This window comes from Rattus norvegicus, chromosome 5, assembly GCF_021556685.1.
Source record: "Rattus norvegicus strain SHRSP/BbbUtx chromosome 5, alternate assembly SHRSP_T2T, whole genome shotgun sequence".
NCBI lineage: Eukaryota > Metazoa > Chordata > Mammalia > Rodentia > Muridae > Rattus > Rattus norvegicus.
In genome coordinates, this window is record NC_141538.1 from 154,797,270 (window position 1) to 154,813,744 (window position 16,475).

At 43.2% G+C, this 16,475-nt stretch overlaps 1 protein-coding gene across 2 annotated transcripts in view; it reads right to left on the reverse strand.

Moving 5' to 3' along the window:
• Kdm1a (lysine demethylase 1A) overlaps positions 1 to 16,475 on the reverse strand; it is a 55,273-nt gene that overhangs the window by 2,897 nt on the left and 35,901 nt on the right. For both annotated transcript variants that reach the window (NM_001130098.1, XM_087550692.1), the window contains 8 exon segments: positions 64 to 251; positions 1,166 to 1,298; positions 3,711 to 3,822; positions 4,558 to 4,631; positions 5,226 to 5,360; positions 6,573 to 6,663; positions 7,366 to 7,508; positions 14,949 to 15,043. In NM_001130098.1, the coding sequence (NP_001123570.1) occupies positions 64 to 251; positions 1,166 to 1,298; positions 3,711 to 3,822; positions 4,558 to 4,631; positions 5,226 to 5,360; positions 6,573 to 6,663; positions 7,366 to 7,508; positions 14,949 to 15,043 (971 nt within the window).

A 16,475-nucleotide genomic window follows, 5' to 3' on the forward strand; every position in this document is an offset into this window, starting at 1 on the left:
GGGCCCATTCTTCACTGACCCCAAACACTAGGCTAGCGACAGGAGAGGAGGAGAGCACAGCACCTTGTTAAGGTTGCCAAATCCCATCCTTTGGACTGCGGATGTTTTCCACTCAGGAAGAGGCGGCACAAACTGAACAGCTGGTGGCTGCTGCTTCAGCACTCCCAAAGGAAGGGTACAGAGCACTGCGTCACACTTATAAATGAAGGTCTGACTTGTGGAGCGTGTGTTCACAGCAATCACTTCACATCCTAGAGAAAGTAGGAAACTTTAATGATAACAAGGATGGCCCAATGAGGAAACTGAATATGGCAGCCAACAGGTTCAACATGCTATTTCCTCCGTTTTTCAGACAAGCAAACAGAGGTGAGCCTAAGGTTGTCAGGCTTTAAACCCTCACACTCGATAAATCCTACACAAGTGAAATGCTGGACTAGAGTGGTTTCCTGCTCATTAAGGCTATAACAACTGGAAGACTGATACAAAGCCTCAAACTGTAGAGACAATGTAATGCTTAGCTTGATCTCTAAGCTGACATTAGAATTATGTCACTATGATTTTACCTAATACGTAGTTTTTAAAAATTAGGAATACAGATTAACAGTAAGAATAAAATCAGAATAAACTCCGTAAGACTGAGCATAAGCAGCTGATGAGCCCTAGGGTGTTTTTATATGAACACTCAAACAACTATATGTGTGTGTGTGTGTGCACATGTGTGTGCATGCATATTATATGTGGTTGCATGAATTCATGCACATATGCATACAGAAGATATGCATGTATCTTTTTTGATCAATTCATTATGAATTTTTTGAGAATATGGCACATCCGTACGGTGACTAACGTGATAAGTATGTTTCTGTGGACATAAAGATGGAACTGCAGTTTCTGTCACTTTGCCATCTGATTGCAAAGGGTATCTAGAAAGGTCACATTCATGAACCATGCAACAATTCTACCGACGGGTGGATGGGTGGATGGATGGATGGATGGATGGATGGATGGATGGGTGGATGGGTGGATGGATGGATGGATGGATGGGTGGATGGATGGATGGATGGATGGATGGATGGATGGATGGATGGATGGATGGATGCATGGATGCAAACATTAGTCCTGTTTCAGGGAAGATGCTCTACCTTCCTACAGAGCAGACACGTACCTGAGGCTGTGTAGCGAACCTGCCGCACTGCTGTGTTCAGTTTAATGTCCAAACCTTCAGCTAAAGCCACAGGCACACACGAGTAGCCATTCCTCACTGTCAGGTGGCTGCCAGTAAACTCGAAGTCATCATCCTAACAAGGTAAAAGAAGGGGAAAGGCCTCTTACTACACTTTGAAAGTATAATTTATGCTTATGCCATTTGCACTGAGTTCTTTAGGAGAGTGCAGAAGAACAAGCTTATACACATCAATTTTTAAAGTTTTTTTAGGAGTATGGGTATCTTCCTGCATGTTCCACATTATGTGTTATATGCAGGCAATGTCTGTAGACGCCGGAAGAGGGGGTTGGATGCTCTGGACCAGGATGAACAGTTGCCGCGCTGGCACTGGCACTCAAACCCAGATCCTCTGCGAGAGCAGCCAGTGCTCTTAACTACAAATCCCAGACCCACCTCTCCAGCCCCAAACAGTATTTTAAGACCACAAAGAGTTACTAATTATTAAAAAGTTTAACTACCCAATGGGGGAAAAACACTGGCTAATCTTGTTCCTACTCTCCAGGAAGAAGTTTCTTTTGTCCCTAGATAGTTATTAGCACAATCTTATATGACCAAGTATAGACCATCCATAGTGGGTGGGATGGAGACATGGTCAGAAAGCACAAAAGTGATCCATTTGCCTCCTCACAGCATTACAGATGTGCAAGACATCAGACTCACTGCCACAATTACATTTTAACAGCAAAACCCACGTTCAGTCCTTAAACTGACAGACTAAAGTTAAGGAAGATTTCTCAAACTACTTGGTCAAGTTGGGCAAAGGCAGACCAGAGGCATAAAGAAGTTCTGGACATCCAGAGTTATCCCAAGACTATCCAGAGACTATCCCAATGGTCTAGAAACTCAGGGGTGGGGGAATCATACTTTTTAGTAATTAGATGTTAAAACATCTAGCAGCAAAGATAAGCTCAGGTGAGAGTGACAATTTTTCAGAATGTAAAAAGTGCAGGCAGAGCTAGGGTAACAATGGTAGTGTGTGCATGCAAATGAGGCTCTAGGGTTAAGTGTAGAGCCAGTGACAAAAAGGACAGGCCAAAGACTGGAAGAAAATGTTGTAAAGTATGTATCTGACAAATGAGCCCTTCCAACTTAAAGACAACCACACGTTCACTGAAAGAAGGCAGAGCAGCTGATAAACACACGAAGATGCTGCCCTGACTGTCACTGGAATGGTGGACCCTCCAGGTCTGACACTGAATATCTCTGCGGATGTGAAACACATGGATTGTCCCTGACTTAGAAGGAGAAGAGCACCTAGTAAGCAGTTTGGAAGTTTGTTACATGGTTAAAAACAGAGCTAGAGGTCTAAGTACAGTGCAGGGGCAGAACAATTACCTTATAGGTACAGGCCCCTGAATCTGATACCTAGGACCACAAAGCCAGAAACTACTTTTCATAAGATCTTATCAATTCCATTCCTACTTTGGAGGGGTGGGGGAGTGGTCAGAAACGGGGTCTTACTGTGTAGCTCTGGCTGTCCTGGAACTCACTATGTCTACCAGGCTGACAAGAATTCAGAAATGCGCCTGCCTCTGCCTCAAGTGCAAGTGCTTAGATCAAAGGTGTGTGCCACAATGCTCAGCTCCACTCTTCTATTTTATCTGATAAAAAGAATATTCAGAGGAACTACACTGATATTAAAACACACACACACACACCAGTGCACCACCAGTGAGAAACTAACAATCTACATTTATCTCTATAATAGAGCTATAATAAAGGAGTGAACTACCTCATGGTAAGTGAAGTCATTCACAAGACAACAAAACCACAAGACAAAGGCTGGAGAGATGGCTCAGCGGTTGAGAGCTGTGGCTGCTCTTCCAGAGGTCCTGAGTTCAAATCCCAGCAACCACATGGTGGCTCACAATCATCTGTAAAGGGATCTGATGCCCTCTTCTGGTGTGTCTGAAGACAGCAGCAGTGTACTAATAAATAAATACATAATGGGGTTGGGGATTTAGCTCAGTGGTAGAGCGCTTGCCTAGCAAGCGCAAGGCCCTGAGTTCGGTCTCCAGCTCCGAAAAAAAGAAAAAGGAAAAAAAAATACATAAAATAAATACATAAACAAAAGCCCAAAACTATAAGACAAGTTGAAGCAGGATTGGGAGGAGCAATTAACTGCAAAAGGACAGAAGAAAACTCAGGATAATGTAAATGTTCTGTATCTTTTAGTTTGTGAAGAGACAAGTCCCCACTATGTAGGCCATGCTGACCTTGAACTCATTAATTTTTTCTGTCTGAGCTTGCAGAGCACTGGGATGACAGGAGTGCACTGTGATGCAGGGTGAGATGTTCTATAGCCTAACTGTGGTGCTGGCTCACTAGGAAGCAAATCGTCAAGCTGACTGCTTAGATGTAAGCAGACGCCTTCTTCTCCTCAAGCTCCTCCAACGGACCACACCCACACCCACACACACTCACACACACACACTCTCTTTAACAACCCTCAAGCATGTTCAGCTCAATAATGAAGAAATCCTACCTGATCCCAATGTTTAAGAGAGAGGGTAGAGAGAGGTGTGGCGTTGGCAAATTCAAGATTTGCAAAATGCCAGTCAAGTATTTGTCTGTCTCTTGATGAGAGATATACATCACTGAAAAAAAAAAAAAAAAATCAGGGAGCACAGGGTTAACAAAAGCACAAAAGCATCACTGCTAGTCTCAATGAGCTCCATGGATGGTCCCAGCCAATCTAGACTGTAAACTGGGGTGAGATTGGGCCTTCCATCTAAACCACAGAACAGGCTCTCACCTGTTATTAAACTACTCTGTCCCTGATGTCTAGAGAGCAATGTCAAGCTTGGCTTAGCAAATGACAGTGGGGTCACCTTTGTCTGAAAAAAAATTTCCTCATACTAAGCTTTCATATATCACAAAAGTGTGAGCTTTGTTTCAAATCTACAGGCTTTACTCCAAGGACAAATAGCACTTTCGTCTGCAAGAAAACAGGGCAGATGCACGTAGAGTGTTTTGTCATCATCCAGTCACTGCCTGTCCCCAGTGGGAATAAGGAGAACAGTCCTGCCCCTCCCCCAATCTTTCAAGGATAAAGCAACAATACTTTTAAATCACACAAAGACAATTTCCATGTATAACAACTTCATCTCAATGTCAGGAGTTGTGGAGAAGTGCTACCTGTATATACTGAGAGTATCCTCACCTAACGCACGAGGAGGAGACTACAGACCCGACAAGCCCCATGCCCACACACTCCCATCCATCACCTAATTCAGTCCACATTCATGAAAGGAAAGGCCACTGTTCATCTTCCGACCTCAACTCAAGGGGAGCAAAGCTGAAATTCTCAGTGTCTGAGCGTCTTTCCTTACCTTGGGGGATTGGCTTCCAATTCTTGAAGTTTTTCTTCTAGCTTTCCTTGTGTTTCAGCTAATTCATCATATTCCTGACAGAAATTATTAAAAAATGTAGTTTAATCTTAAATAGTCAGATATGTACCTAGTTTATATGTAACACACTTCCTGCTCAGATCGTGCTTAGAAAGTGTGATTCAATTTAAGGCTGGGGTTTTTTATCCTGGAAACAAGCTATGAATCTGGAATGAGATGGGGCAGGAGGAAAAAATGAGAAAAGCACCAGCAGTGTGCTCCAGCAAGGATGACAGCAAGCAGCCACCATGCTCTCCACACCTCTCGTGGCCTTGGGATGGGACTCCTTGCAAACAGTTCATTTAAGCTTCACGAGGACTCTCCAAGCTATGCATGACTGATACCATGCTGCAGACAAGGTGACTAAGGACACCAAGGTGTTAGGGACACCAAGTGAATTATTTAAACCACAGTCTGACTTCAAACTCCACATGCATTACTATTCTCAACTGTCAGGGTAAGAACTCTGCAGGAAACAACATTCTCACACAATACTCCATGGCTCTTATGCCACAAAACCTTCTTCTCACAGCACAGACACTTGCCATTGGCTGTGGCTCATCTCAGGCTTCCTACCTCTGCTCGACTTTTCAGGGCAGGATGGCACTGACCTTGCAGAGGGCAGTCAGGTCCCTGTGCTTGCTTTTCACTAGGAACTCAGCTGTAATATCTCTGGGCGGCTTCACTTCTGAAGCTTCTTTGTATTGCTGGTGGAGCTCTTTAATTTTCTCCTTCAAGTTTACCATCTAAGATAGAAAAGCAAAAAATTTTCAGACTGGATGGCAATGTAATTCATTCCCAAATAACACATACCCTTGACAGTGGCTCTCCCTGTACACTGTTGTGAAAGATCCTTGGAAATTCTGCATACCCCTTTTCTGTCATGCCATTTGGGAAAAACAGTTTTGGTTTTTTTTTAAAGATTTTATTTTCTGTATGTGAGTACACTATAGCTGTCCTCTGACACACCAGAAGAGGGCACCAGATCCCATTACAGATGGTTGTGAGCCACCATGTGGTTGTTGGGAATTGAACTCAGAACATCTAGAAGAGCAGTCAGTGCTCTTAACCACTGAGCCATCTCTCCAGCCCCGGGAAAAACAGTTTAACAGAGGTTTCCACAACACTACCTACACTAACATGGATTCTTGTCTTCCAAAACAATAGAGAAGAAAATGAATATTCCACTTAAAAAAAGTGAAACAACCTACCATCAATTTAAATTTATTTTGAGAAAGCAGGTGTCCCTGTTTTGCTTTTGAGACAAGGCCTCACTGTCCCTCACAGTCCCTCTTGTTTTAGCCAGGATGTTACAATCTCACAGGTTCACCACCATGCCCAGCTTTGCTCCTTTTATTAAACATGCAAAAGGTCAGATCACAAAAGGAACTTATATATATCATCATTCCTAATACTAGTTTTTCAGTTAAACAGTACTGAAACCTGGCCCCCAGGTGTATACCAACTGGCAATCCCCCAGCCACTGCTCAATCCTTGCCACAGTCCATACAGAGAGGCCCTCCCCCCCGCTGAGGAACCCTTTCTCCCTAGGCTGGTGGTCTTTTGCAGTTGGTAATACAAGAAGGAAAATACAACTACCTTTGAATCATCTAGAACCTGAGGCCTGGTGGTGACAGCCCTCAGCTAGGGAACAGAGGTGGACATGAGGCATCTGGAGACAATTATGGCAGTGAGTGGGCTGACTTGGATGTCATCTTCGATGAGTAACTGGCCCCACCACAGCTCATCTTGCTCTAACCCCAGACCTCAGCGGGGTGCTGTACCAACCGACTGCAGTGAGTAAGGTAAGGAGACCCACAAAGCTGCCATGAAGTTTGCCATGAAGGGCAAACTCCAAAAAGGCCTTTAGCACCTCTAAGTTAAAGGAATCTCCTTAGTTACGTGTTTTGGGTGAGGGTTGGGGATGGGGTGTGAGAGCAGTGACTGCAGAGTGCTACCTTATTGAGAAGCTCTTTCAATTCCTCCTGAGTTTTCACTATCTTCTTCCAGTGTTCAATCTGCTCATCTTTGACGTGCTTTTCTTGTAGCCTGTAGGAGACAACAACGACACCACACACACACACACACACACACACACACACACACACACACACACACACACACAGACACACACAGACACACACACACACACACACACACACACACACACACAGCCCAGCTGCAAAATCAACTCTGTAGCACAAACCTGGGACCCAGCCAAAAATCCAAGGGCCAAACCCCACTGAATGTCTAATATCCAGATGAGGAAGTTAGCTTGTTGTATTTGTTACCTAGCCTACAAGATAAATAAAATAACACACATTAAAGTAGTACATTTTAAAACTGAAAGAGGCCCTGGGGATTCCATAATTTTTAAAAATGTGTTACTTTGAAATTTCATTTTTAAAAAAAATTCATTTAGTTTTATTATGAGTGTTTGCCTGTCTTATCAATGCACTGGATGCATACAGTCTCTTCAGAGGGAGGGGACTAGAGAGTGTCAGATCTGGTACTGACTGACAGACGGCTGTGAGTGGTTACAGAAGCGCTAGAACTGAGCCCAGGCCTCTGGAAGAGCAGCCAGTGCTCTTCTTTAACCACTGGACCATCTCTCCAGTCCTTACTTTGAGACTTACAATTTCACATGAAAATATGTAAAAATTAGCTCAAGTAGGACTTAAGAAAAACTTAAACATAAATAGCAGTCTGTAAATGGAATTCACTACGCAATAAACAGTTTAAAGTACTCACTGAATGACAACCTCCAACGCCTGGCCAAGGGACACAGGTTTATTATTGAGGACGTTGAAGTCTAACTGATGACTAAGGTAAGAGGTGGCTTCAAGCAACCGGTTAAATTCTTGTTCTACCATTTCATCTTTCTCTTTTGGAACCTGCAAACATGAATATAGCAGAGTTGGTCCTTGTAAGACTATAAGCACAGTCGTCCATGAACACACAAAAATGCTCTACAGTTTAGAGGCCAGAATATGTATTTCAAAGGAAAACCTTTGAGGACAATGGTTTGACTTTTTCTATGAAGTGGCAAATCCATTTAAATGAGATATGAAATGTTTCAGGCCTGAAATATTTCCTTCTCTCCCACTTGCTCCCTCCGAGCTGGGACTACAGTAAGAGCTGTGAGACCTGCACTGGCACTAGCTGAAGTTACATGAAGCACAGGTACACTGAGCTAAGCTGAACTGACATGCAAAGGACAGACTAGAAAAGTCCCCGAGAACAAAAACTATGAGCACACACCTGAAGGCCTTAAAGAATCAGAGCAAAATAGAAAAAGAAGAAGCTCAAGTTACCTGCTCAAGGATGAAAGAATTTCAAAGGACAGTAGAAAATACAGAAGTAAAATTCATGGTGCTCACAATAACACATCGTAACCATACTCTTTTACATAGTAACTAATAGTGGATTCTCAGCTTCAGAGTTCAATGTCAAAGGTCTTAGATTAGGAATAATTCAGTTCCCAGAAAGCCTGGTGCCCTGCTGTGGCAGAGGAAGGAACGTGCTGCACAGCAGTCCTCTAGCTGACCTAGACCTTTCTGGAGAGTCTACTGACAGCATTAGTTCATCAGTACCACTCTTTGGTTAGAGCTCAGTTTTGTCCCAATGTAAATTATCTGCAGCCCCACTGCTGGGTTCATGGCAACAGAGAGAGACAACGAAGCATGTCTAAGATAAGCATCTTTTGCCAGGGCTGGGCACTGTGTAAGAAATGAGATTTAAAATACAGACTTCACTTCCCAACCAACCTAAATAGAGAATAAGAAAACAAAGCACTAAAATAGGCTCTAGAAGACACTAAGCCTGAAGGGCTGGGTAGGATGTGACTTCTGACAGGAGCACTACAGTGAGAAGCTACCTCTCAACAATGGAAGCCCTTCAATTTTATACTCGCAAGCACTCGACTATACCATCCCATGAGATGGGCCAGTCCTATGGCAAAGACAGATGACCTATCAAAAAGGGTGACTTTTTCTAAAAGAGAAGGGGAAGAGCACCAAAGTGGATCTGCTTTGGATCTGTGAACACAACTGACAGAACTGACAGTCATGCTTAACGTCTCAAGGAGAGAGGTGGTTCTCACAGAGAATTAGCTACTCCCAGCCTAAAGGAAATCAAAACTCCAATAATCTCACTTGTGTACAAAAACGAGATAGAGGACTAGGCTTCAGACGCCTGGTGCTGTTTATGCATTACTGTGGTCTCAGGAGCTGGTGACCCATTTCCACAGAGAAAGAAGAGCTCTTGGTGGTGGTCCTCCCTGCTCTGACCACACCTATTAGAGTTGTTCAGAGACCCTCATCATGAATTTCAGTCACATTCTCATCAGTTACTTTTACTCAAAGATGTGATGGCCGTGTATACAGTAACTTAAAATGAAATTCTGCCAGGAACTTGCTATTTCTAGTACAAGTCTGCGATGGTGATATACAAGATGGTTCTAGCACTCTATACTTAGCTCTCCTTTCAAAAGGGAGACAATCACATTTCAATATAAAAATCTACATGGCTGTGCATTGTTAACAGCAAGACTGCTTTCCTGGGGTGTTCCTATGCAGGTTTCTAACGTGCCTCCCAAGAGGATGCTCTAGCAAGAGGAACTAAACCACATATGCCTCTACCATGAGGCGGAATGTGCCAAAACACAAGAACGCAAATGGGACAGATTAAAGCTCTTCCAGTGCCAACAGGATGGCTTGCTCTAGACAAGCTTTAATCTTTGTGGTTAGGGTGACAGTCACAAAAAAGAGTTCATACGGAGAAACACCCAGCATTCCAGTTCGGTATCTGAGTCTAGGGTGTGTGATAGAGAAATATTTAAAGGGACACTGTCAAGGTTAGAGGGACCAAATTGACCTTTGTTTCTTCCCTCTATTTTCTGAGCAGCCTGCTTGATTTATTACACTTCCCCCTTTCCCATCCACACTCCCCACAAAAACAAAAACAAAAAGAAAAAACAAAAAAACAAACTGATGTTTTACATGCGCTTTCCATGACAAAAACTCAAACAGCACCAGCCCAACATATAGGCGCAACCTACAGCAACGAAGCAGTGTGACGTGATGGAGAGACCACTGAGAGGAGAAGACTCGCGTGTAAGCTTTTAATGGGTTACTGTAACAGTGAAGAAAATGATTTGAAAAATTATGAAAAAATACCTTGACAGTGTCCTTTTAATCAGTGCAGCAGAGGGAGAAATAAACTGTAAATAACAGCCCAACAGCCACGTCAAGTTTAGTTTTGTATGACAGCAGTAAAATAAGGCTTTAAACACACAGCATGACAGAAGCATTGTTAGCTTAGAAGCTGCAACCGCTGGGGAAATAAGGAACAGACTATACAGAGACCAAAATGGGAGAGTCAAGGCTTAGAATTGACCAGGGGTCGGGGGCAATTTAACAAAGGCAGGCGGGGGTGGGAGTGAGAAATCACTGAGGAACAAAAGCAAAACTCAATTAAAAAAACAAAAACAAACAAACAAAAAAACAGAAAACACAGAACAGTAACAACAAAACCAAACAAGTAAGACTCAAACCAAAGGAGTACTGCCACGTTTGATACCAGATGAAAGACTGCATGTCCAGTACCCACTTAGACCCAAGGCTCAGCTTTATCAGGAGGTATGTGAGGCAGTCAGCAGCCAGGCCCATCCATTTTCTGCCCAGGTGAGCAATTACAGCAATACTGATGTTGCTGGAGTAACCAGGGGAAGCCGGGCTGTTCTACGTTGACTTTAACATTTCAATTGTAAATGAGAATATTTGGAAATGGTAAATAGTATAGGTGTCCATTGGCAAACCAATACCAATCCGGAGAAACTCAAATGTGTTTTGAATGCATTTAAATACTAAATCCACTGCCAAAAGGCCAGATACATACACTGTTTTACATGACTACTCTAAGGACCTCCAAATGGTCAGGGTTCTGAATATTTTATTCTCTTTGGTTAAAATCTTTGGACTCCATTACTTTTACAAATAGTTATGGAGATGTTTCTCCAAAGGAAAACTGCAGACATGCAGGATAGATCATCGTGCATCCCCAACCCCACCAACACTGAAGCTCAGTACTCTAGCTGCCCATGTAGGACCACAGAGAATGGTGACGTATTGCCTTAGGGATCATTGTCACCATGTTTTAATAGTTTCACAGTAGCACTGGGAAAATAAGATGCTTAGCCCACTACACAACTGAAGACCTGAGTTCAGATCCCCAGCATTCACACAAAAACATAATCCAGTGCAGGGGAAGCAGGAACAGAAGAATCCCTAGGGCTTGCTGGTCAGCCAAAATAGCTTGTGAGCTCCAGGTTCTGTGAGAGACCCTATCTCAAAATAAGACAAAGAGTGAAGGAGGGAGACACCAACCTCATATGTACACTCACACCCCCAAACACAATACAAACCTGCACACACGTATACACAACTAAGTACACATACACAAAAAATAACAACAAACTCCACCTAGTTACATCTACCTAGCAAAATATGGCTAGGTATGGAGCAAGCACCACCCGTGATACCCATAACCTCTCTTTTTTTTTGGTTTTGAGACAGGGTTTCTCTGGGTAACCCTGTCTATCCTGGAACTCACAAAGATCCACCTGCACCGCCTCCTGAGTGCGGGGATGGAAGGTGTGCCCGTCCAGATCCGGTGAGATCTCTAACTTTCGGTAACTGTTGGCCTTCGCAAACATGGTAAACTTATTCTCTGTGTACGAACCACAGAACCATCAAATTGCTTCCCTCCTTTGTTGTACTAAGGACTGAACCCCAGACCACTGGGCTTCAATCAGTTTTTGTGAGTTCCAGAATGGCCAGGGCTACACAGAGAAACCCTGTCTCAAATCAGAGAGAGAAAAAGAGGGAGGGGGAAAGGAAAGGGCGAGGGCGAGGGCGAGGGCGAGGGCGAGGGCGAGGGCGAGGGCGAGGGCGAGGGCGAGCTGTAGATATCATTATGGGTGCTTGCTTAAGGACACACACAGCTCTACACCTGGCCATTCTTGCAATAGGAAAAGATGTAATAGGTGGTGTTTGTTGTTACTATTTATTTGTTTTGAAACTGGGTTATTATGATCTTCTTGCTTCAGCCTCCTAAGTAGCTGGAATTAAGGACTGTGGCACTGTGCTGGGTAAATTTTGACTAAGGTTGTACATAAAGAACATAGAATTGCATTTTTTTAAACACTAAGAAATCTTAATGGCTGAGTAATTTCTACTCTAGGTGGGCCTTGCTGGCTCTAAGGGAAACTATTTTAGTTTTTTGTTTTATTTTGAAACAGGGGCTCTCTATTACGTAGCCTTGTCTGTCCTGGAACTTGCTATACAGACCAAGCTGGCTTCAAACTCACAGAAATCCACCTGCCTCTGTGTCCCAAGTGTTGGAATTAAAGGCATCATACTCTATGGAGCTAGGCCTCGGGGAACTATTTCAAAGCTCTGTGAAGGAGACTCAGCAGTCACACAGGCAATCGATCACTCACCCCGCCCCACTCGTCTTCCTGAAAACTCAGGCAGGTGTAACAGAACAAAATGAGAAACTGAGCTAGCACCAGGAAACAGACTGATCCGTAAGTGCTTTAGGGAAATACATGGGAGATAAAGTTTTCCATTCTGCAAAATGAGACTACTGACCTACGCAGCTTCTCATATTTCTGCATCGTCTGTAATTATAAACACAGGCAAACAAAGGTCCCTGTACCCGTGCCCTAAGTGAAAAACTAGTCTACAGTCAACAGTTCTGCACTCTCACTGAGCCATGCCATCAGAGATGGAGAAGCTTATTAATGTGGCTTCTGACATAGAGTTATGCAAAAGGCAAGAAGAACTCAAAGCTACAAAGAATTCATTCCAAAACTACAATGCCTGAACAACCATTGCTTGACTACAGCACCAGATACAAATAAATGAACTTAGGGGAAAATACTGTAGGCTGGAGAGATGGCTCAGCAGTGAAGGGCACGTGCTGCCTTTACGGAAGACCCAGGTTCAACACCCAGCACCCACATGGTATTTCACAGCCATCTATAATTCCAGTACTAAGGGATCCAAAACCCTCTTCTGTCCTCCATGGGCAGTAGGCACATGTTATGGACAGACTTACATGTAGGCAAAACACCAAATACATAAAATAATTAAATCTAAAAAAAGGGGACAGGGAAGAAAAAAAACATATCCCTCGTTCAAAATACTGACTCTGTCCCCAAAGGGCTAGTCCTCAGATAGGGAGCTCAAGCCAGAACATAATATACAAGTTTCTATAGTATGGCCACCAGCAAATGCCAATGTTCTTATGCAAGCTGTTTTAATCATATCCCACACTGACAGGAGATTGGTGACTATGCTTCAGGAGAACATGCTAGTGGATATATTACTTTAAAACATGTGTTTTTAAAAGATGTTTCACAGAAATAACAAAACCCCCCAAAAAACAAACAAACAAAAACACCACTAAGGAGGATCACAGATAGAGCAATTGCCTAGAAGCCTGAAGTCCTGGATCCCATCCCCGACACAGCAAACACAAAAATAAAAGTGTATTTTACCAGCTAAGCTGTGCTTGGTTACACTGTCTCAGTCCTTGGAAGGCTCAGGTAGCAGGCTCAGGAGTCGGTCACAGACAAAGAGCGTACCTAACACTGAACATACTTCTCTGGTATCTCTTTACTTGCTGACTTGCTCACTTCCCACACCCAGGCAGGTTCTTTCCTGCTCCTGACCTCAAAGACCTATCTCATCCTGTCATTTCCCCTGTTCCAAGCTCTGCTCCCAGTGCCTCCACTGTAGGCCTTGCTTGCCCTGCACTGTAGCTTGTCTTCTTGCCTCACCAGGAGAGCTCATCCTTTCCCTCTGAGCCTTCTAGTCACCTTCCTCAGCACCACGGGCTGAAGTCCAAAACAGCACCTTAGCAAGGTGTTTCCTCCCCCTTTCACCCTATCCCATCAGTCACTTCCACACTCCTTCATGCCCGCCTCTTCTGTAGCAGTTGGCTCTACCCCTTGGCAAATGCTGATAGACTTGGGAACACTGGGGAGAGGTAGCTGGGTTGCAGCCACTGCCAGGTTGGTGTGAGTAGATGTTAATTAGCAACTGCAACACTTCTGGGTGACAGTTTTTTTAGGCACTCTCTCCTCGAAGAACAAACAGGACAAATGAAAAAAATTGGGAAAATGGGGGTACATTATAATACTCTTCCTACTTTTCTATTTCTTAAAAATGTCCATAATGAAAACTGGAGGGGGTTATTTCCACATAAATACCACTAGATTGTAGCAGAGAACTGTCTTCAACTTTGTATTTTTATTGACTTTTGTCAAATAAATTATTACTAAGTTAACACCTTTCTTTTTTTTTTTCCCCCCCAGAGCTGGGGACCGAACCCAGGGCCTTGTGCTTGAGTTAACACCTTTCTATCCCTTCTCTCTCATTCCGTTAGATGCCTCCCACAAAAAAGCCCTGGAATGAAAGCTGCACATTCTGGTGGATATAACCCAAGTCATTTCCTGAATATCAGCCCCTCTTTCTGATCTGAAGCCCATAAAACCCACAGACAGGCAGGAGTAAACACAGATGTCACCTGAGATCATCACTGTGCAAAACCACTTGTGGTAACAGCAGCTAAGCTATGACATATAATATACATAGCAAACTTTCTTCCTCAAAATACAAAGTTAACCATGTTTACATTCTCAGAGAGTGGCTTCTCATCCTGACAGGGCAGTTGGTCAAATTCCTGCTAAATGCAAACTTCCTGAATTTTACTCACACCTGCAAAATCAGGACTGCCAGGGTACCCTAAACCTGTCTGACCAAGGCTCACCCACTCACATCTCAGACCAATCACCATGTTTGTGCAACTCTCACACCAAGGACAAGAAGCTCCTAAGCCTCTGACCACACTAAGTTACTCCATCTCTAGGTAAATATCTCTGTTTGGCTGTTTCCTAGCCTGTCAGAGCCCCATCTACACACACAGCGAAGTGACAGAGCACACAGGGCTAAAGCACAGGATGGAGGGACAGACAGCACAGAAATATGAAGACTCAGGTTCAATGGCATAGGTCTACTGAAAAAAGTGGCTCGGACTAATTAACTGTGTGGTCGGCCTTCAGTCAATACCTAGAGACAAAACGCCCAAGCAGACATGTAAATTTGCAGACACCATCATCCCTTCCTATATAAGGCAGAGTTAAGAAACAGAAAAATGTCAATTGTTTCTCAGTCTGTATATTCATGTCATGCTTGGTAATTAATACATTCCTTAGAATTATTCCCAATTGACCCAAAGAAATTTTGAAAAGCTGTTTGTCAACTTACAGCTTGTCCATTGGCTTCATAAAGTGGGCATTTTTGCTTGATCTTGGCCAGTTCCATATTTACTTGTTTGCTGACGACAGCCATGGGATTTCCTCCTAGAAAAAAACTCAAACAAATTCAGCCTACCCTTGAAAAGAAAAGCCTCAAAGTCAAATTTTCTTTACTCAAAATAAAAACATGCTAAATTCAGCCCTGGTGGCCTACACCCAGTGCTGCAGCCCTTTCAAGACAAGAGGCGGGAAGATGGAGTGCTCAAGGCCAGCCAGGCTATGTCATGAGACATCTGTAGAATAAGCCAGGGCTGCGGACAGAACTCAGTACTAGAGCCTATCTCCCACTTTCAAGGCACTGAATTGGATCCCAGCAGCATTGCCAAAAGAATGAATAAAACAGCTGAAAATCTAGGGTGTGAACTATACCTTCTAATTTAAAGCTCACAGGGAAAAAAAAAAACCATGTTAGACCAACATAAAAATATTAAATAAGCCAGGCACCTTTAATCTCAGCATTTGGAGGGTTGGGGATTTAGCTCAGCGGTAGAGCGCTTGCCTAACAAGCGCAAGGCTTGGTCCCCAGCTCCAAGGGGGGGGGGGGGGGGAATCTCAGCATTTGGGATACAGAGGCAGGTGGATCTCTGGGTTTGAGATCAACCTAGTCTATAAAGTGAGTTCTAGGAGAGCCAGGGCTACACAGAGAAACCCTGTCTGGAAAAACCAGGGCGGAAAAGTTATATATTACTCATAATTCTTTAAGTTAATGTTTTAATACAGAGCTTTCTATGACTCAGATGTACAGAGTTACAGGCTTTATATAAAAAGATAACCTATTCTGTGAAATTTTTAATTCAGCAATACATTGCAAACATGTTATGCTGTGAAGCTATAATTCTTAGTGGACATACATATCCCACATATAGTAATTTAATCTTCTCATGTGGTTTCTAACCCTGTGCCATTAGAAACAATGTTATGTTGGAAATGATCCAAACTTAGCATCATTCACTAATCTGTTTCCTTAGGATAATTTCTTTGAACTAGAAAAAAGTGCCCCAGTGTCAAAAGACTTGTACAATCCACATTTTTCCGCCTTCAGAAAGGACACTTGGCAATGGACTTCCTACTAATAAGAGATGAGGACCTGCTATGAGGTGAATATACTTTGCACCTTCAAAATTCAAGTTGGGCCAAGTCATGGTGGCACACACCTTTAATCCTAGCACTTGGGGGATGGGGGGCAGAACCAATTGGATCTCTTTGAGTTCTAGGACAGCCTAATCTACAGAAACCCGTCTCGGTAAAATAAAACAAACAAACAAACTCACAACCAAAACAACTACAACAAACTCAGGTTGGAGTTTAATTCCCACTGTGAGAATTCCCACTTAGTCCTCCTATTCTGGTATTCAAAAGGTAAATGCTTTGGAGGTGATATGATAGATAATAAACTTGATTGACTCTTATTAGCCTTAGAAGGATGAAACATAAAAGACACTCACATACTGTTTCTTGCCATGTGATCTGAACTACC